This window comes from Carcharodon carcharias, chromosome 4, assembly GCF_017639515.1.
Source record: "Carcharodon carcharias isolate sCarCar2 chromosome 4, sCarCar2.pri, whole genome shotgun sequence".
Lineage (NCBI taxonomy): Eukaryota > Metazoa > Chordata > Chondrichthyes > Lamniformes > Lamnidae > Carcharodon > Carcharodon carcharias.
Window position 1 is genome coordinate 156,612,724 of NC_054470.1, and position 21,944 is coordinate 156,634,667.

The window sequence follows — 21,944 nt, forward strand, 5'->3', positions numbered from 1 at the left end:
GCTGCAAGTCCCTAAGGTGGGGACTTCCTCTTAAGATCGGGGCAGAAGTCTCGCCTTAAAGCAATTAATGTTGCTCCGAACGTTAAATTGGTGCGGGGCAGCTGTCAGGATTGTGGTCAGGCTTACCTGTCTTTTTACTGGGAAAGTGAGGACTTTGGCACCCTGAAAAATCCAGCCCCTTTTTGTCCATCAAAGCAACACAGGCAGATACATTCATAGATTAATGCAAATGAACATACAACTAACTCAAAAAGGAAATGTAATACAGGTTTGTAAATGAACCATCAGGCCTATAGGGACATTTTCCCCTTTGTACTAATTTTGCTTCTGATCTTCAAAGGCTAATTTTGTGAGTGTGCTGTGCTTGCAGCAGGGTGTTATGTATCAGCAGTTTCCTCATGGCTTTACTAGCTAATATCACTCATCCTAAAATACTGACTTGCTTGCAGTAACTGATGACATTCTGTAATAACTGTGTACCACTTTATCTTGCTAGTAACTCAAAGCGTGAGATTTATGAAGATTACCTAACCTTATTCCTTGAAGTATCTTAAAATTGTGTCAATTAGGAATTCGTGGGATTCATTTGTGACCAAAGGTTTTTTCCCATCTATTCTGATCATGTTTTCCCCTCCTCTCCTAACTTGTTGGCTCCTTGCTGGGGTTATGATGTTATGGCAACAGCATCTGCCTTGCTGATATTAGCCTTTATTTATCTGTGAGCCTTAATGGTGACTGTTAGCAATCTATCCAACCATCGGCATCATTAAAACCGAACTCAATTTGTTCTTGCCCAATATCCACATCAGCATACTTCCAGCAAGGATTGCTGGATAGGGTTCTGTGACTGAAAAATATAAAGTGAGCCCTTATTGCTGTCTGGCTGAGATTGGGTAACACAGTACAAGCTAGGGAATCAAATCCTGGACCATCCTGGTCTCTGTAGCTCATCTGCACATTAGTTTAGCGCACTGAACCATAAAAGGCATGTGTTTTGTTTTACTCTGTGAGAATGAAATCCTAGAGTGAATTTTGAAATTTTAGTCAGTCAGAAGAACTTGGCCTAAACCTATTTTTCCCACAGAATTGAAGAGGAGGAGTGGGACAAGTATATTATTCCTTCAAAAGCAGAGACTGAAAAATATAAAGTGAGCCGCACATTCAGCTTCCTCAAAAACAGAATGACAAGCACCAGAAATAAGGGAAAGGTAAATAATAACCTTTTATTATTCAATTTACAATACTTTCTGTTAAGCACTGCAATTGGAACCAGTTCGCACATCATATAATCCGGTAATACATCAGAGGTCTTTGTACAACGTAAAAATTACCAGTAGTTTTTGGCTCATGTAAGGCAGTGGACATGTGGCTAGTAATTTATTGCTGAGGCTGCAAATATCTTATATGATGTAGTATCAAAAGGTAATTGTTAAATATTTGAAATTCATAGAATAACGTTACAACTCTTTTAATTAGCCTCGCTATTATAACAACTACTGCCACTTTCAACAGACCTTCACTTCTTGACCAGTCAAATAGCAGTAAAGTTGTTTTAATGTCCCTTTGACATTTGTCAAATTTACTTGCTTCCTCAGGTTGTTAGCCCAGTTCTCCTAGTTTTGAGGCTTCTGACTTCATAATGTAATGCAGAACTGTCATTTGGCTCATGAGTCTATGCCAACTCTCTCTCAGTGCAATCCAGTTATTCTCACTCCCCCACTCTTTCCTCATATCCCTGCATTTTTTTTAATGCTTCAGATATTTATGCACAGTGAGTCCTCACTTAAAGTTCTGGATGTGTTCCTGAAAATTGTGACTTTAATTGAAACGACATTAAATGAATCATGGGTTCCCACAGGAATCAATGTTAAAGCCGTGGTTAGGTTCCTTCAGACATTTCTTGCCCAGAAAAACCAATGCACAGGTTGAAGTACTATACTGTACAAATGCAGCACTCTGCATTCCTAGCTGGGATAACTTGCAAGGTAAAATAAATTAGCCAAATGAGCCTTGACCAGCACAGCTTCTGTGTCTCACCCACAGCACTCCTGAAACTGAGTTCAGCTTTTTGCTTGCTTTCCTTTCCCACTCTACCTCTCTCTCTCTCTCTCCTTTCTCACTCTGTCTGGCTGCTTTCCCACATTGTCTCTCTCCCCCTCTCTCCTTTCCCACTCTGTCTTTCTCTCTCTACAGAGCCTGGACCCCTTCCTGATGATCTGTAGAGACCGAGCCCCTGTCCCGGGTTGCGAGCTGAGCCGGCGGGGGTGGGTGGGAACGTTGATTGAGTTGGGGGGAGCATGGATTGAGGCATGATGACCGTGGATTGAGCTGGGGGCCCTGCTCACTCCCCACCCCCCCGCCCTGTTACTCACACTCCATCACCTGGTTGGCAACTTGCAGTCCCAAGCTGCCATGGCACCTCTCCAATGGCGGTGACAGTTCCAGCTGAGCCTTTGGGTCAGGCTCCCTGCCCTGCTCCCAGGATCTCGTGCCTCAGTCTCTCCCTGCAACCCCGGCCTCTGGTAATGACTGTTGCTCGGGCATCAGAACATGGCGGCAACTGGCCCAGAATGCAGTGGGAAGTGGGCGCGGGGCCAGAGTGTAAACAATGTAAAAGTGAAAATGGCAATGCAAATCGGAAAAGCAGGCTCTAAAGAATAAACAACGTTAAAGCAAAATGACGTTAAGCAGGGTGACTTAAAGCAAGGGCGTTTGTAATTCTCTTTCGAAGGCGACAATTGAATCCGTGTCCACCACTCTATCAGGTAGTGCATTCCAAATGCTGCCACTTGTTGCATAAATGGGTTTTTCCTTATGTCGCTTCTGGTATTATTGCTGGCCGCCTTAAATCTTTGCTCTCGGGTATCGATGCTTCAGCCAGTAGAAACAGTTTCTTTATATTCACCCTATCTAAATCCTTTTTTAAAAATACTTTTTGATAATGTGGGAATCCTAGCCTTTTTAAACTTATATTAATGTCCACTGATAATGCCATCAACCACACTGCTTATTGCTTCATAGCCAGAATTTTCTCTTTGGCGTGCGGGACCTGCACGCTGATGCGTAAAATGACAGGTGGTGACGTTGGGCGTGCGTCCTGACATCACTGCGCGCCATCATGATAATTCGGTGGGTGGGCGCGTGATAATCTCCGATGCGCACCCGCCATTAATTAATGGGCCAGCTAAGGCCCTTGAGCCACTAATTGATGGCGACTTTTCAGGGCCCGTGCAATTTTCAGATCGTCACACAGGCGCAATGGGCAGGTAGTCCACATTTTTATAAACCTCATCTACGAGTGGGATAAGAGGGGTGAGTGGAGTTGTGAGTGGTCTTTGGTAGACATTTAATATTCAAACTTACTGCTACTTGCCTGTGTGAGTAGGAAAACTTCAAATCTCTTCACAGTTGCTTGGACAGGAATAACAGGCTTCAGGTCAGGACTCTGGAGTAAACATCATTTTTGGGGCCTTGCTGGTTTCAGGAAGCCTTCCTTTAGCCTGGGAATGGGAGTTGTGCTCTCCACTGGAGGCACCTCCCCTGAGGAGGAACGGAGGGCCAGAAGGGGGAGGAGGCCAGGAGTCCATATTCAGAGATCAGTGCTAAAGTGAGGAATGATATTGACACTGGAGAGCAAGACATAGAGTCTTGGTAGAAATGAGAAATAGCAAGGGAAAGAAGTCCCTGGTGGGAGTAATCTATAGGTCCCAAAACAGTAGCTTAGCAGTAGGGCACTGTATAAACCACGACAATAATCATAGATGATTCAATATGCATATAGACTGGACTAATCAAATTGGCAAGGGTGACCTTAAGGGAGAGTTCATAAAGTGTATTAGAGATTGTTTCTTGGAGCAATATGTTGTGGAACCAACCAGGGAGCAGGCTATTCTGGATTTGGTTTTGTGTGATGAGATGGTATTAATTAATGATCTCATAGTAAAGGATCCTCTAGGGAAGAATGATCATAGAATGATAGAATTTCAAGTTCAGTTTGAGAGCGAGAAACTTGAGTCCCATACTGGTGTTCTGGAGTTAAACAAAGGTAACTACATAGGCATGAGGGCAGATTTGGCTCTAGTGGACTGGGCAGGAAGACTACAAGGTAGGACAGTTGATGAACAGTGGCAGATACTTAAGGAGATTTTCAATTCCTCCCAAATTAAATATATCCCAATGAGAAAGAAAGATGGTAAGAGGGGGAAAAGCTCCCATGGCTAAGCAAGGAAGTTAAAGATAACTTAAAGGCAAAAACCAAGGCATACCAAATTGCAAACGTCAGTGGCAGGCTGGAAGATTGGGAACCTTTTAAAGATCAACAAAGGTTACTAAAAAAAAAATAAAAAGAGCGAAGGTAAATTATGAAAGAAAACTAGTGCAAAATGTAAAACTGATAGCAAAAGCTTCTACGAGTATATAAAAGGAAAGAGAGTAGCTAAAGTGAATTTTGGTCCCTTGGAGGACGAGACTGGGGAGTTAATAGTGGGGAGCGTAGAAAGGGCAGTGATGCTTAATCAATATTTTGCCTCAGTTTTCACAGTGGAGGACACTAGTGCCACCCCAATAATAACAGGTAGTGCAAAGGATATAGAGAAGGAGGAACTTAGAACAATCACCATCACTAGAGCAAAGGTACTGAGCAAACTATTGGGTTTAAAGGATGATAAGTCCTCAGGACCCGATGGCCTATATCCCAGGGTCTTAAAGGAAGTGGCAGCAGAGATAGTGGATGCATTGGCTATAATATTCCAAAATTCCCTGGATTCTGGAAAGCTTCCAGTGGATTGGAAAAGGGAGGAGGGGGGGTGGAGGCAGAAAATAGGAAACTATAGACCAGTTTGTTTAACGCCTGTCATTGGGAAATTGTTGGAATCCATTATTAAGGAAGTAGTAAGGGGGCATTTGGAAAGTCAAAATGCAATCCATTAGAATCAGCATGGTTTTATGAAGAGTAAATCATGTTTGATTAATTTTCTAGAGTTCTTTGAAGATGTGACAAACAAAGTGGATAATGGGGGTCCTGTAGATGTAGTACATCTGGACTTCCAGAGGCCTTTGATAAGGTGCCGCACAAAAGATTAATACACAAGATAGGCTCACACGCAGTTAGGGGTAATATATTAGCTTGGATAGAGGATTGGCTAACCAACAGAAAGCAGAGAGTCGGGATAAATGGATATTTTTCTGGATGGCAAGTTGTAACTAGTAGGGTGCCACAGAGTTCGGTCCTTGGGCCCCAGCTATTTACAATCTATATTAATGACTTGGATTCAGGGATAGAAGGTACTATAGCTAAATTTACAGATGACACCAAAATAGGTGGGGAGGTAAATTGCAATGAAGAAATAAGAAGTTTACAAATGGATATGGACAGGTTAGGTGAATGGGCCAAAATTTGGCAGATGGAGTTTAACGTGGATAAGTGTGAAGTTATCCATTTTGGTCGGAAGAATAAAAAGGCGACTTATTATTTAAATGGAGAGAAACTTCAGAATGCTCCAGTGCAGAGGGATCTGGGTGTCCACGTGCATGAATCGCTGAAAGCTAGTATGCAGGTACAGCAGGTAATAAGGAAGGCAAATGGAATTTTGACATTTATTGCTAAAGGAATAGAGTATAAAAATAGGTAAGTGTTGTTGCAACTGTACAAGGCATTGGTGAGACCGCACCTGGAGTACTGTGCACAGTTTTGGTCCCCTTACTTGAGGAAGGATGTAGTTGCACTGGAGGCGGTTCAGAGGAGGTTCACCAAATTGATTCCAGAGATGTGGGGCTTGTCTTATGAGGAGAGATTGAGCAGTTTAGGCCTATACTCGCTAAAGTTTAGAAGGATGAGAGGAGATCTAATTGAGGTATATGAGATGCTAAAGGGGATAGACAAAGTAGACATGGAGCAGATGTTTTCCCTTCTGGGGCATTCTAGAACGAGAGGCCATTGTTTTGGGCTAAGGGGTGGTAGATTTAAATCAGAGATGAGGAGGAATTACTTTTCTCAAAGGGTCGTGAATCTGTGGAATTCACTACCTCAGAGTGCAGTGGATGCCGGGACGCTGAATAAATTTAAGGAGGAAATAGACAGATTTTTAATTAGTAATGGGTTGAAAGGTTATGGGGAGAGGGCGGGAAATTGGGGTTGAGGCCGAAATGAGATCAGCCATGATCGTAATGAATGGCGGGGCAGACTCGAGTGGCTGAATTGCCTACTCCTGCTCCTAGTTCTTATGTCCTATGTTCTATGTTCTCCAGGGGAGCCATCTTTGGGAGGACAGGCGCAGGCACAAAGGGTGCAGGGCCAACAGGAAGTGCAAAGTGAAGGGGGCCGCAGGAGATGCCACTATCCTGCTGCCAGGGTTTACAGGCGGCGAAGCAGCTACCTCAATATGTCTGAGGTACAGTGCCGAAGGAGGCTCTGTCTCAAGGGAGGCAGTCACCTCCATCTGTTAGCTGATAGGCCCTGAGATCAGCGCCAACTGTGTGACTGGGCACCCCATGTCAGTGGCGCTAAAGGTCACGGCTGCCCTCAACTTCTATGCCTCCAGCTCTTTCCAGGGGTCGGGGGGTGATCTTTGTGGAGTCTCCCAGTCAGCTGTCCACACTTGTGTCAACCAGGTGACAGACGCTCTGTCCAGGTGTGCATTGAGTTTCATTCACTACCGCTGGGGCGAGGCCAGCCAGACCGAGTGAGCCAGAGGCTTTCTAGCGATTGCTGTGTTCCCCCTCATCCAGGGTGCAATTGCCTGTACACATGTGGCCATCAAGGCACCAATGGGTGAGCCCGGTGCCTTTGTCAACAGGAAGGGCTTCCACTCCATGAACGAGGCTCTTCAGTGCTCCAGCCCGGCTGGATGGATGGCTGCTGGCTGACAAGGGCTATCCCTTCAAAAGGTGGCTCATGATGCCTCTCCGTCATCCAAGAACAGAGGCTAAGTACATGAGCGGCAGTATAATGGGAGCCATGCCTCCACAAGGTCTGTTGCAGAGAGAACCATTGGTCTTCTCAAGATGTGCTTCCCATACCTGGACCGTTCAGGGAGTGCAGCCCAATACCCCCCAGATTGTGTGTCGCTGATAGTCGTTGCATACTGCGCTCTCCACAATCTGACGCTGGAAAGGGGGGTGCAGTGGAGGAATAAGATGTAGACACAGATGTTCCGGCTGCAAACAATGAGTCCAGTAGTGAGTCCGAGGATGAGCACACACATGGGGAACACTGAGGGGATAGAAACAAAAACAAAAATAGCTGGAAAAACTCAGCAGGTTTGACAACATCTGTGGAGAGGAAGACAGAGTTAACGTTTCGCATCCGTTTGACTCTTCATCAGAACCAGTTCTGATGAAGAGTCATATGGACGTGAAACGTTAACTCTGCCTTCCTCTCCACAGATGTTGTCAGACTTGCTGAGTTTTTCCAGCTGTTTTTGTTTTGTTTCAGATTTCTGGCATCCTCAGTATTTTGCTTTTAACTGAGGGAATAGATGCTGTCCCAGGCAACCTCCAGGGAGGCAGGGACACCCAAGAGGCTTTAATCCAACAAACCTTCAGCTAGCACACCACAAATGGACCTCCAGCACATGCCAGAGCTGCAGACTCCATACTTGATACCTGAGAGCAACATCTGCCTGGTTAGGAACATTAACTATGTGCCTTGTTGATAAAGCTCAATGACAAACAAGTCACTCATAACATCATGGGTTCCTGTCCGCCTGCAGAAGTAAGGAATCACCCTGAGCCATATTCACATATAAAGCATTTAATGAATTCACAAAATAAAACAGAAAAGAAACTTAATTCAAAGATGTTGAGCATCACACCAAATTATAATCAACTAATACCGGGTCAACATAAAACCACCAGTGAGAAGCCCGTGGTGTGCCTAAGGTACCTTAAGTTTACATGTTCAGGTGCTACATCTAAGTGCTCCCTCCTTGCTGGCACTGGCATTCGAGACAGCCTGCTCACTTTGTTGCCTGTTGGCCTCAATGACCTTGGCGCGCATCCTCTGGCCCGTGGAGCCTTTGATGGCCCCGTATGGGATGGAGTGGCCAGTTCCACAGCTGGAATCTCCCCTGTTGCCGCAGCCTCATCAGATCCCATGATCACTGGCAGAGGGGCAGAGGAGCTGCTATCCTCATCTAGAGCACCTTCAGAGGAGCCAGCAGAGATGACAGGTGGCTCGTGCGCCAATGTGAGGTCGCTTCGGACCTCCCTGCTCACCATTGATGGATGAGCACCTAGCTGGGATTCTTGGTGCCCAACCCATCTCGCACACTGGCACTGACCAGCTGAGGTCAATGCCGTTGGGAGAGATTGCAGGTCCGAGCACAACCCCAGGAAGCCCTGATTGTTCTGGAGGAGCCTCTCCACAACAGTCGCCACTCTCTCCATGGAGGAAGAATTGCGCTCGGCCATGAGGGTCAATGCGTTGCTGATGCTCCACATGGACACCAGCATGGGTACCATGCCACACATTGCCTCATGTATCTCTGCCAGACCCTCCCGCCAACCCTGCTCGACTTCCATTGTCTGCTGCCTCAGAGACGACTCCAGAGGCACATCATCAGCCAACTGAGCATGTGCCTGGCCCCCTGCAGTCCTCCGACTGGTGGCGCCATGGGCACTCTCTGTCTCTGCCTGCACCTCAAGCGAGTGTGAAGTGCCCTCACCGCTGTGCCCCGGGACACTAGCTGACAATCTAATCCCCACCAAAGTGCTAGTACCTGCGTCAGTGCCTGCCTGGCAGAAATGGTCTGATGCTAGTGATTACAATTCTTCTGGGCCCTCAGGTGTTAGTGGCAACCCCTCTGCCTCCTCCTCCTAGCCCTGCTCCAGTGATGCTGAAATGAAGAGCATGGACATTAGATTAGTTCAAGTCAAGTCACAGTGTTAATGTGCATGCCTGGCCTCCAGATCGATATGCACTCCTCCTTCCATAATCAATGGGAAACCCATGTTGGAAGCTCAAATCACTAAACATTCAACGGTGGAATGGTTGCAGGGACAGACATGGTGACCTCAGTGCACAGCGCTCTTACCTCCCCCTGGTACCCCAGTCTCACCCTGGGCGCATGGCACCTCTCCAGTTCCATTGCCTCCTGCTGGTATCTGGTTATAATAGCCGGCTGTGCCTGGACTCTGCCAGTCCGCATCTGCTCTATGTTATTGTGTGTGGTCTTCTCCTGAAAAGGAGAGAGGAGCATTGATTAGTCCACACTGTACCTGGTTTCCATCACATCCCTGCCACTCCAACCAGAGTGGGACATTGCAGGGTTCCAGTTAATCGTCACCCAGCAGCCACTGCACACTCACACCAAGAAGCCAGGGCTGACCCCCTTTGCCCACATGCTGCCTCCATCATAATTGCCACCCATATGGTTTCAGCTTGCAAAGCAAGAACACACAAGCACGTGGAACGCGTGCCCCCAGCACCTGGAAGTTCCCCTCCCAGCATGTCAGCAGCCTGACTTTGACATGTTTCGGAGTTCCAGCACTGCAGCTAGGTACAGATCCTTGAGGTACCCCCAAAACAGTACTCTGGGTGTAAGTCTACCACATGCAGCGGGTGCAGAACCCAGCTCAGCATAACCCCCTCAGGGTGAGCTAGGCATGGGCAATAAATGCTGGCCCATCCAGCGAAGAGAACATGCCGTGAATGATTCAGTGCAGTAACCACATTCAGAGTTGGGGGGTGGAGAGGTGGTGGGGAAGCCTAACTGCTGTGTTAAGTGACCAATGCCAACATGGTTCTCACTCACCCCAGCACAAGAAGCTGTTGAAACGCTTGCAGCACTGAACTCAGGTGTGTCGCACCACGTCGTATGAACTCACTATCTCTGCCACCTCCTTCCAGGCACGTTTGGTCATGTGGGAGGGCCTCCTCCTCCCGTCCCTGGGAACAAGGATCTCAAGCCGTGCTGCCACCTCCTCGAGGAGAGCAGCAAGGCATTCATCCAAAAAGTGAGGGGCACACAGTGCCCCGCTGACCTGCCCTCCTGAGCAGCACTCTGGGGAGCCCTTCTGCTTGCCTTTGCAAGGCTGCAGGAGCGCTCTTTAAACAGGCCGTAGGGCCGCCATTGGACTCGGCCGTCATTGCAGTCCCGCTGTCCTTGGGAGCCGCTTTTGATGCTGGGAGGGCCTTAATTGGCCCGCCCACATAAAATGGTTGCGCGGAACCAAACTCGGGCAGTGATCAGCTCCGCACCTGCCTGCGCCCGGACCGGCCGGCTCGATGGGGCGAAAATTCTCCCCCATGTATAGTATCTATTTTGTTGATACGCCGTAGGGTTCAGAACACAGACCTCTTGAATTTGTTGTGATTGCATAGTCTCATCAGTGAGGTTGACTGAACTGAGATATAACATTTTCTATCCTGTCCATTGTACTTTTGTATCATTATTGCTTCTATTTCTCATTATATTTACAGTGATAAGAAAAGCAAAATAAATGAACTGAGACCACTGATTTAGGGCTGGGTGACTTTAAACTGGCTTAGCCATTAAAAGAAAACTGCCTCGCAGTGCACGGACGTGGGTTTGAATGCCACCAGATGGCAGGATTAAACCCGAGCCTTGCAGTCAAATTATTCCCATGCCTCTGGTTATTAATTACATTTCCAGTGTAGGAGACACACATTGCTTTGCTGAAAAGAGGCAGAAAAAACACCAGTATTTTAATTTAAGCCCTGAAATTGGATGTGTGGCATATGAATAACTACAGTCAGGTCACGCATGAAACCATGGACTGAACATCACTGAGGCTGCCCTTTGGTAAATAATTTTGTTAGCTTGCCTGCTGTTTGGCCAAGGCTGATTGAGTTAAGTGGATGAAAACTTCCAGGCTAATAATTTGGGAGGAAGTGAGGTAGAATGTGATGGTAAGGATAAGAATATTGAAATAATGGCAAGCCAGTGGACAGTTGACTGAACACAATTAGCATTTGCATTGAGAACAATGGCCTTGAATGGGAGAACATTCCAGTTGCAAATTTACATATGCTGTAAAGGTTAATTCTTATAAAATAAAAAGAAATTGAAGTCTTTGTGTAAAACTGTGTTATGCATACTAGAACCCTGAGTGATTTTTCACCTCCCAAAACTTTTAACAGGGGAAACATAAAGATACCAAGGAGAAGGAGAAATGGAGCAATGGCCATCACTTCATGGCAGGAATTATTTCAGGGACAGTGCAATGCATGGTTTGTGACAAGCTTGTTGGTGGAAAGGATGGTCTACAGTGCTTCAGTGAGTAGCAAACTTTAAGTTTTATAGGGGCAAACTTTGAGTTGATGTTGCAGAATATTGCATAGCAGAAGTTCATATGCTGAATCTGGGCCCAGTGGTTTGCATCCTATATTTATCTTTGTGCCAGTATCCCCAATATGCACACCCACCAGACTAATCTCTGAATTAGAAGTGCTGAATAATAAAATTTACTTTAATAATTCTAGATCTAAATGTTGATAGTTTATTTTGCCATAAAGAAACATCTATTTCTTCATTTTCCATTTTAAAGCAACAACAGAGTTTATTAATCTGACTTTTACCCTTTTGCACCCCCTCCCAAGAATGACCATTTTCCTAGATACAAAGGTCAAGAAAAAGGCTAGAGATCAGCTTTGCTAAGTGTTGTTCCTGTTTACGTTAGTATTTTTAGAATGTGCCTTGGGATTGGACAGAACTTGCATTGTTCTTGGCAGAGGGCTATCAGAGCCATGTTAACGAGACACTTTGTGTTTCTGATGTGGCAACTTGTCCAATGCCTAAGCGTAGGAAAACTGCAGAATTCAAGGCATTATAGCTTAAAACCCCTGCCTACCAGAGGATCTATGAAGATCCCTGGATGGGCTAAGTGCCATTTTAAGGAATCTATGCATTCAGTTGGAGCTTTTGGGCACCAATCTCCATTTGCAACCGCAAAGTTGCTGATCTGCAAGGCCTGACATGCAACTGCAGAGTTCTGCAGTTTCACCTTACTTTCCTGCCCCTTCCATTGACACGAGGCCCTTCCAGGTAGCAACCCTGAAGCTGCTCCCAGGCCATGTGAATGTAACTTCAAATGTGCTGTTCCTGTCTACGACTGGAGTGCGGAAGAGAACCTGACCTAATAAACCTTAGGCAAAGTTGGTGATTTTTTAAAAAAACAGAATGGCCTGTAAACAGTTCTGTCAGATAAGAGAAAAGCTAGATTAATATTTGGGTGTATATTCTACAAGCAGAACTAGTTTGCAAGATTGGTTGATATCTAAATGTTGACCACATGAATTCCATCATAGTTGCTGGGAAATTTAAAATCAGTTAATAAATAAATCTGGAATTTAAATAGAACAGCTTGTGACTGAAATAGTAATCATGTTATTTCCAAATTGTCATCAAAACCTATCCAGTTCGCTAATGTCCTTTAGGGAAGGAAATCTGCCATCCTTACACAGACTGGCCTGCATGTGACTCCAGACCCACAGCTTTGTGGTTGACTCTTAACTACTCCCTGAAATGGCCGTGCAAGCCACTCAGTTAAAGGGCAATTAAGGGATTGTCAATAAATGTTGGCCTTGCCAGTGATGCTCACATCCCATGAAAGAATTGATAAAACCTGGTACTGCTAGACCTGCTCTGAATTTATCGTCTAATATGTTTCTTTTACGGATTTCTAACATTTGTAATTTTGTTTTATTTTTAGTTTTGCTAAAAATTTGTTCTCTTTTTCAGATTGTGCCACGAGTATTCATAAAGCTTGCAGAGATTCTGTTCCTATGTGTACCAAGGTCAAGAATCTAGTAAGTACCAGCCCTGGCATAGGAATAGGGTTCATGAAAATATAATTAAAAAAAAACTATTCTCAGGCTGTAACCACCATTGGTTTAACTGCATTTATTGTTCATGTCTAGTTTCCTTGGGATGCCTTTGGTGGGTGTTCTCCTTTAATCACTGTAGTCTTTGTACTGATCAGGTGTCAGTAATGGCGTTAGGCAGGGCATTTCCATATTTTGATCTAAAGAAAATGAGCAAGTGATGATATGTTCAGGACAAAGAAGCACTGAGAAAGTGCAAAGCGATTTACAAGAATGGTACTGGCCCTGAATGATTTTAGCTATCAGGAAGAGTGAACAGGTTAAACTTTTTTGTTTAGAAAAGATAGGATTTAGTGGAGACCTGACAGTGACCTTTAAAATTATGAATGGGTTGAACAGGGTAGATATGAAGGAAATGTTTCCACTTTTGCAGGGAATCCAAAAATAGGGTCCGTATATGCAAGATAGTTACTACTAAATCTAGTAGGGAAATAAGGAGACATTCCTTTACTCAGGGGAATGGTTAGAATGTGGGAACTCACTACCACAGGAAGTGGGTAATAGCTTAGATACTTTCAAAAGGAAATTAGATGAGCACATGAGAGAAAAAGGAATAGAAAGATATGCTGGAATCTTGTGATGAGGTACATGGAATGGGCAGAGACTTACCAGAGTAGAAACACCCAGCATGAGGAATTCCTCATGAATCTTATTTAAAGGACAATCATCCAACTTACAGATAAGGTACTTTTGACCTACTTTGGCAGTGGTGGAGTTTGTGAAAGGGCTGTGTCATGTGTTTGGAGGCCTTTTGGTGAATTTGTGAAGCCATTCATGAAGGGCAGAGGATTTTGTCACCTATAGCCTATATGAGGTATGGGGGCTGTCATCGCAGTACCCTTGGGTTTGCAACACGACCAACAAATGGAGTAAAGGCTGCAGAGATAATAAGGTGTGAAGCGGGAGGAGGAGGAGGACTCTTCACAGAAGGTCCTACCTACCAAAGATTTTCTGTGAGCACTTTTCATACCTCTGTCTGAGCCAGTAGCGATCCTCGAGGCAACTCAGGCTCATTAAGGAGATCATTACAGAACTGTGACACCTCTTTCAACATTACTTTCAGTCTCACACCTGGGTGAGGACAGCACTGCCAGTCACCGTAAAAGCCATAGTGCCACTAAACTGTGCAACTGGGTCTTTACAGGTGGGAGAGGGCGACATATCTTCTAGTATGCCATCCATCAATACATCTGGGTAGTAATGGAAGCCCTATATCCCTTGAGAGGCTACATTGTGTTCTCTCTAAGAAGGGAGAAGCAGACTGAGTGGGCACATGAATTTACCAGGTTAGCAGGGTTCCCAATGGAACCATCAGTTGCACACATGTGGCTGTGTGCACATCCATTGCGATGAGAAGAGTTATAGGATCATTGTGCAGTTGGTGTGACCACTCATAATACATCATGTCAGTACATGCCTGCTATCCTGACAGCAGCCTCAATGCCTTCATTCTGTGGGAGCCTGCCATTCCCACCATCTTTGCAACTCTAAGAACATCCAGGGAGCAGTTGTTCAAGGACAAAGGCTGCACACCTGTACACGTGGTTGATGACCCTTCCCACCACCCAACCATATGAGGACAGCGGGTATATAATGACATCCAAAGAGGCACCAGGAACATTGTGGAACAAGCGATCAATGCGTTGAAGCAATGTTCTATGATTCTTGGACTGTTTAGGGAGAGCCATCCAGTACACACCAGAGCAGGTCTCCCATGTTTCTGGTGGTTTGTTGCATCTTCCATGGCATTGCAATCATGAGGGAATAGTCATTGCCACCAGGAATCCGAAGAGGAGGTCAGGGTATCTTCGCTTCAGGTGGGCTGCCCAAGAGCACCTGCTCGGACTCTGCTTCCCATAGGAAAACTTCCCTTTGGCATTATGGTTATACTATTCCCCACATCACCATCTATCTGAGACATCCCATTACAGAGTCCTCTTAACCAAGATCCTGTAATAAAAGCCACTAACAGTAACCTTGCCATAACATCTTTTCCAAAAACATATCAAATTATGCAAACAGAAATGAACTATTCACTTTTATGCTTGCCCTTAGTGTCTGTGAAATGGTTGCCTTTGTCCTACTGCTCCTACTCCATGTTCTCCCAGTGATTGCAGCATGCCTGGTGGAAGGCCGCTAACTTTCGTTGGTGGAGATTGCGGATGGCCTTGCAGGATGTAGGCCCGGCTTTGGACTGTTCCACCTCAGGATGGGCGGCAGCAGCATGGGTTGGCTGAAAGGCTGGACGTATGACACGAATGTGCTGCAACTGGTCCTGAGAGAGGAGATCAGGTTCATGCTCCACGTTGCTGTTGTCAGTCCCCTGCGGCACCACCTCAGCAGTCCTAGTAATCTGCTGGGGGACAGATTGCTGGTCTGCTGCAAGAGCTTGCATGCACCTTTGAGCACTAAGATCTGCAGCCACGATGGTAGCAGTCTTGAGCCTGCATAGCAGCAAGCATGGACCTCCTAATTGTTATCTGAGCTTCCACTACAGAACTGAGATGTTGGGTGATTTCTGCCTATGTTATAGTGGAAGCTGAGGCAGCGACCACCAGATGCTGCATCATGGCTGGAACTGCAGCTGCTGTCATGGAGATGGCCACTCTTTCCACCTTGGAAAGGATGGACTGAACTCTATGTGATCTCGTCTGCCAACTAGGAGCCAGGTTCCTCCATGCTCCTTGACAGTGACAAAGAGGCTGCCTGGCAGGCCTACAATGCACCAGACACCTCAATGTGCTTGTGCATCAGCATTGTCCTATGTAGCATAGTCCTCATCTGTATCCCCTGTTGTGCAATTTATTTGTGACCACGCACAAGTGTTATTCATTCTGCTGAGGCTGGCTGCAGTACACTCGTGCCTACTGATTCATCACGTGTAGATTCCAACTCTGCACTGGCCTGTAAAGTTCGCCCAGCTCAGTATCTGAGCTGGTGTCAGATCAAGTGACAGTACTTCTTCATCAATGGTATGATGTTGCTCTCTCTCTTCCTGCTGTGGCTGGGAAGGCAGAAGCTTTTTGTTGTCTGCAAGCATAAAATCAGAAGGGAAGGGTTGAGGTGAGGGAAGTGGAATAGGATATAAAGCAAGAGGTTCATGATCACACCGCCTGCCAGTTAACAGCATGAGGGTGAGGTGGGAGTTGAGGAGGGCCATAAGGCAGTAGCATACTTTTATCCTGAATGCTGTCAGTGACACCAAATACTCCAGGCTCTGTCACAACCAGCTCCATAATATCTCCTCTATCTTGCACAGGATGAAGATGTGCCTGTTCCCTGTGTGTCCAGATTTAGTCTTTTCTATTATGGAAAACCTGGTTCTGCACGATAGAGAGCAGAATATAAATGATTGTGTTGCACTGTGTTTGTTGATGCACCTGCCATAACTCAATAACTGGAGGTAAGAGGAGGCAGTGAGAGGTGAGTGTGAGGTTGGCAGCATTGGAAGGCGTGGGAGAGTGACATGGAGTATCTAGATGTTAAGCATGAGTCTTGAGAGTTAGAGAGTGCTGATAGGTGAGTGATGGGTGTGTGGTATATTCAGCTGTGTGAGAGATTGTTGGTGCAGTGGGAAAGAGATGTTCTTTGTAGACATATTCACTGAGTTCATCAGACTTTGGCACTGCTGCCAAGTTCTCCGAGCCAGTGTCCGAGGGTTCATCTCCCTGGCCACCTGCTCCCATTCCATTTGGATAGCATTACTTGAGGGCTTCCTGGCCTCTCAAGGAAACATGGCATCTCTCCTCCTGTCCCTTTCCATGACAAAGGCCTCCAATGCTACATCTGTGAAACTCAGACCCCTCTCTGCACTGTTGCTCCACTTCCCTTCTCTCTCATTGCAGGACTCCAAATCAGTGTCAGAATTATTTCATTCAGCGCAGCTTCCCTTTAAGAGGGATAGACTGCCCTTAAGAGCTCCTGGCTAGCAAGAGCATATGCTAGTTTTGCACACTGTTAGGCCCTCATTGAGCATGATGCTAGCCAACAGTATGAGTCTTGCTGGACTGCATATCGAAATCATTCAAATGAAACCTGATGTTTGCGTCTCGCCTGCATCAATAGGAGCAGGTGCAGAATGCAAATTCGCAGATTGTGAATCGCAACCCCCATTCCCAGAAACAGGTGCAAAAATTATTCACCATTTTTATTTAATAATAAGTAGTATTACAGACTGGGAGAGTAGGTGGGAGAACTTTTCACCTTTTTCCTCACCTTTTAGTTGACAACAACAAGATATATATTTTGAGAAGGAGTATTTTTAACCATTTTGAGTGTTGTGACTTTAAAGAATAGTCATGAAACTGGTTTTTTGGTAAGTTAAAATCAAAAGAAGGGATAAACATTTATTTACCATGCACCTGAATTGTAAACGCAAAATGCACCCACTCCCTCAAACACACAGACATACATACACACAGGAAAGACGAGTTCTAGAGATGAAGCATGCTCTTAGATCACTAACAGAATAACAAGAAACAAACCACGTATTCTTAGCCAGTCCTTTGAGATGAAACAGTGTTGCAGGCCTGAAAGTGTTCACTCTCGGTTCTTCAAAGATAATGTAGGTTGGAAGTTTCTGGGTTTCTTATACGAAATTGTGGCCGAGCTTCTGTAAAGAAGAAACTATCGTCTTGCAGATGAAAGCAAATTATTTCCTGTTTTCACTGCTTGAGATGACTATCTGTTTTAGGCAGGGTTCCTTTCTTCTAGCTGGCTGATGATCCCTCTGTCTTATTGGTTCGGGACTGACTTGCCTTGGCCTGTTCTTGGTGTAATAAGATTTGCTATGTCAAACCAGTTTCGATCATGTGATCACAATCATGATCAATACTTATGTTATCCACACAAAGGATTAACTATCATAAGCCTTTTCCAACAATGGGGAATGAATGACGGCCGTTCACACTTATTTGTGATGAAGCTTCACGCCCCTATTTGTTAGGTTTCAAGTTTGCAGTAAGTCTGGGGTGACCATTGCATTTGAGTTTCTGTAAAGGAGCTGTGAATTCCACAAATGAGTTCGCATTCTGAACGTCTCTTCAAGGGAGAGGCCTCCACGCGGACATTTAAATTTTAATGACTTTGCAGTGTCATGAGCCAGCCCCTGTCTACAGAAATCACAAAAAGTAATCTGACTATCTGGACTCTACCTTGGGTCAAGGTAAATTATCCATGTTCCAAGCTGTTTTTTAAAAGTAAAAATATCCATCGTTTTCATATGTTCACAGGTATATGTTATGAGTATGACAGTAGCCACAATCATGCAAATTAACAAGTTCAACAGTGATTACCTCCTACACCTCTCCTTCTGCAGAACCTCTTGGATTTTGCCTCATACCTTTGCTTCACCCTCCTCCCCTTTTTGGGAGGACCCAAACCCTAACTTCCAGTCCACTCAGGGTTGTTACAAATCATTAATTAATTCATTAATGTGCACTTTGTTCCTGTATCCACTCTGTAGAACTGCAGTAAAAATGTCATCTGACATCTTTCCAAGACAGGTCAACTCAGATTCTAGGGTATTGGACCACTGACTGAAGTGAGGCCCAAATTTGAACCCTGGTCTGGCATCCTCGAGGCAAGTTTGAGCTAGCTTAGTAAACTGGCAAAGTGTGGCATAGCTAATAATTGCAGAGATCTCTAGAATTGATCAATTTTCCCCAGATGAGTCGATGAGTTCAGATGTGCTGGGATGTACCCCATTCATCACCTTAAACATTCAGTCCCTCCACCAATGGCACGTAGAGGCAGCAGTGTGTGCAATCTACAAGATGCACTGCAACAACTTGCCAAGCCTCCTTTGACAGCACCTTCCAAATCCACAGCCTCTACCACCTAGAAGGACAAGGGCAGCAGATGCATAGGAACACCATCTCCTGCAAGTTCCCTCCAAGTTAGTCACTATCCTGACTTGGAACTATTTTGCTATTCCTTCACGGTCGCTGGGTCAGCTGTGGAACTCTTTATCAGTTCACATTTTAACAAAATAAGTTTGTTTTGTACATAACATGACAGAAAGTTATGTACCTGTTTATGACATAATTTAGATGCATTATACTTTTCTTAAAGCAAATTAGACTGGGAAAGAGTTAGAGTTACAGTTGAGCATGCAATTATTGGTGATGATAAATGTTTGGTGCTACTAAATACAGGTGCTTGTTATGACAATGAAGTGAGTGAAATTGAAGCTTTTTGTGTGTGGCAATTATTTAGTGTGTTGTATATTCAGAAATGTTATTTTGATATAATGACAAATATACTGCTGTATTTTGTTGTTAATTGGTCCACCATTCATGGCCGTGCCTTCAGTTGCCGAGGTTCCAAGCCCTGGAATACCCTCCCTACACATCTCCGCCTCTTTATCTCGCTTTCCTCCTTTAAGAAACTCCTTAGACCCGACCTTTCTGACCGAGCTTTGATCAGCTGACCTAATATCTACTTTTGTGGATCGGTGTCATAGTTCTTTTATAATGCTCCTGTGAATGACCATGAGATATTTCATTACGTTAATGGTGCTATATAATTATAAGCTGTTGTTCTATTCTTACAAACTTGGTGTTTCTCTTCTGCAGAATCCTCAAGACAAATGTCATGTAGTATCCCGAAGCAAGCCAACTCACTGTGTGCACTGTAAGTATGAATTGTTGCATTGAAAAATTTGTGAAATTAAATCTATTTATTTGTTATAACAGCATTTGTTAAAGTCACATGCTTGATTTTCTGGCCATTGCTTGATTTTCTGGTGCTAGGTCAGGTAGCAGCAGTGGGAATGGGTTAGAGAACCGTGACACTGGATGTCCACTGGCTTCTCCACCTGCCCCACTTTCCAGGAGCTAGTGGAGATACTCACCCTCTTTTCGGTGGACCAGTAGAAATGAGGTGGCAATAAATCTAGTGATGCCACATTTTCATTTTCTGTCATTTCTGCATCATTCGTAATTAATTATATTTCATGTCAGATTTATACAGGTGTCAAGTATTGCTAGGCACCATAGAAAAGGTAATTAAATAGTTTGGGGACCACACTTTAGCACTAATAGGTGTAGAAAGGAGATTATAGGACCAATTCTCTTGCTCCCTGCACACCAGGAGCACTCTCAGAGGAGGTGCAATCAAACAGAAAGATGGTTTTGAAGACCTTCACTGCTGGGTCTCTGTTCCCATAGTACCCCCCACAAACAGGTTGCCATTAGACCTCCATCATTCCCTATAATGTTGCAGCTCAGGCAAGCAAACTAATGCAGATCCAAACTTATTGATGTCCTTGTGATGTTGCAGGAAGCCAAGCTGTGATTTTTTTGGGTGGGTTGACACTCAAACATTGTGGACCTATGAAATGGAGGCACTTTGAAAAGTTACAGAGTTGCTGAAGTAGGGTAAGGCTTTAGCCAAAAGATTTGGTACGGAATGTCAATAAGCTGATTTAGAAGCATTTCAGCCACTGTTGAGAAAACACATTTTATTTGATTTTTTAGTCCTTCTATGAGGCTGCTGAGAGGTGAAGGATGGGGTGTCCTTTGCATGTTTTATATGAAGAAGGAGAGTGATCAGGAAGCATTGCTGGATCTGAGATGTTACCCGAGGAGGAAGAGATTGCTGACTTGGAGGAACGCAATTGAGAGAATGTACAGAGCGAGGCTAACATTCCTAGATTTGTCCCAGAAGCAAAGCTTTAGGAGTGCTGTTTTAGCAGGGAGATAACAAGAGAACTTTTTTCACTGGCTGGAAGAGATTGTGAAACTATGATCCTGAACCTTCATAGCTCTTACTGTGCCAATCAAAATTACAATAGCACTCAACTATTATTTTATGAGAGGCTTCCACAGGAGATGTATCCTGCATCAACAGACCTGCGGTCAATAGATACATTCACCAAGTCGCTGATGCTATGTTTGCCAGTACTGACTACATTATCTGCTTGACCTGCTGAGCGTTAGCAGTGTCTCCTGTTTTAAACTATTAAAATATCTGTTGCTTCAATAGCTAATTCACTTAAGGATGCTTCGCAGTCTACATTTCTATCACTGAACGCCACCTCATCATCTTTGCCAATTGGACTTTCTGCTCTCAAACGAGAAAGCTCTCTACAACATCAGCCCTTGTCAAAAAGTGCCTCTAGTATTAGTATAGACAGGTAAGCTAAATCATGCAAAATTATTTCCCTTATCAACATACTGAGCAATTTCTAAAATATTTTGTTTACCATGTGGAACTATTGTCTTTTAGAAGAATCATGGAGTCAATGGACATGGAGGTGGATGGCTTTGTTTCTAGGAACAAATCACAGTCTGAGGAATTACTTCAAACAATGGGGTCATCGCCTTCAACAGAATCACTTGCATTGGAGGGTGAGAATCTTTGAACAGTTGCATATAGAGAGGATAGCGAATGTAATCTGTGTGTAATCTGATTTTAATTTTATGGGGGAAAATATAGCTTCATAAGAACCAAAGAATGGAAGCAGAGTAGGCCAACTGACCTACGAGCCTATTTGCTATTCAATAAACCCATACTTCAGATACATCTTCCCACATTCATCCCATATCCCTTGATTTGCTTAGTATCCAAGAATCTGTTGATCTCTGACTTGGATACACTCAATCATTTTTTTTGTTCATTCACAGGATGTGGGCGTCGCTTGCTGGGCCAGTATTTATTGCCCATCTCTAGTTGCTCTTGAGAAGGTGGTGGTGAGCTGCCTTCTTGAACCGCTGCAGTCCCTGTCGTGTAGGTACACCCACGGTGCTGTATTCACAACTCTCTGCGGTAGACCTCCAAAGGTTCACAAACCTTTGAAGAAATTTCTCATCTCACTCCTAAATGGCTGAACTGTTATTCTGGACTGTGTCGGCTAGCTGTAGGAGCTTTAGTCAGTTTGCTCATCCACCCTCCTCCACACAGACAGCAAGAATCTCAAGCCTTTTAGAGAAGGTAAAAAGCCAAGGGCTTCTCCAGCACTACACCTGGAATCCCCTTACCTGCCTGATTTACAGTTACGCCATCTTGTTCCTAACCACTAAACAGATGTCTACCTTTACCTTACCTAAGGGTTGTGACTGCCTCCTGGAGCAAAAAGTGTCCAGGTAGTTTTCTCCCT

General features: G+C 44.7%; 1 protein-coding gene across 2 annotated transcripts in view; it reads left to right on the forward strand.

Annotated features, from left to right (window-relative positions):
- Window positions 1-21,944, forward strand: part of arhgef28a (Rho guanine nucleotide exchange factor (GEF) 28a) — a 535,445-nt gene that overhangs the window by 324,317 nt on the left and 189,184 nt on the right. For both annotated transcript variants that reach the window (XM_041186008.1, XM_041186009.1), the window contains 6 exons: window positions 1,085-1,208; window positions 11,102-11,237; window positions 12,702-12,769; window positions 19,420-19,477; window positions 20,831-20,981; window positions 21,074-21,195. In XM_041186008.1, coding sequence (XP_041041942.1) covers window positions 1,085-1,208; window positions 11,102-11,237; window positions 12,702-12,769; window positions 19,420-19,477; window positions 20,831-20,981; window positions 21,074-21,195 — 659 coding nt within the window. The remainder of the gene's footprint in view (window positions 1-1,084; window positions 1,209-11,101; window positions 11,238-12,701; window positions 12,770-19,419; window positions 19,478-20,830; window positions 20,982-21,073; window positions 21,196-21,944) is intronic.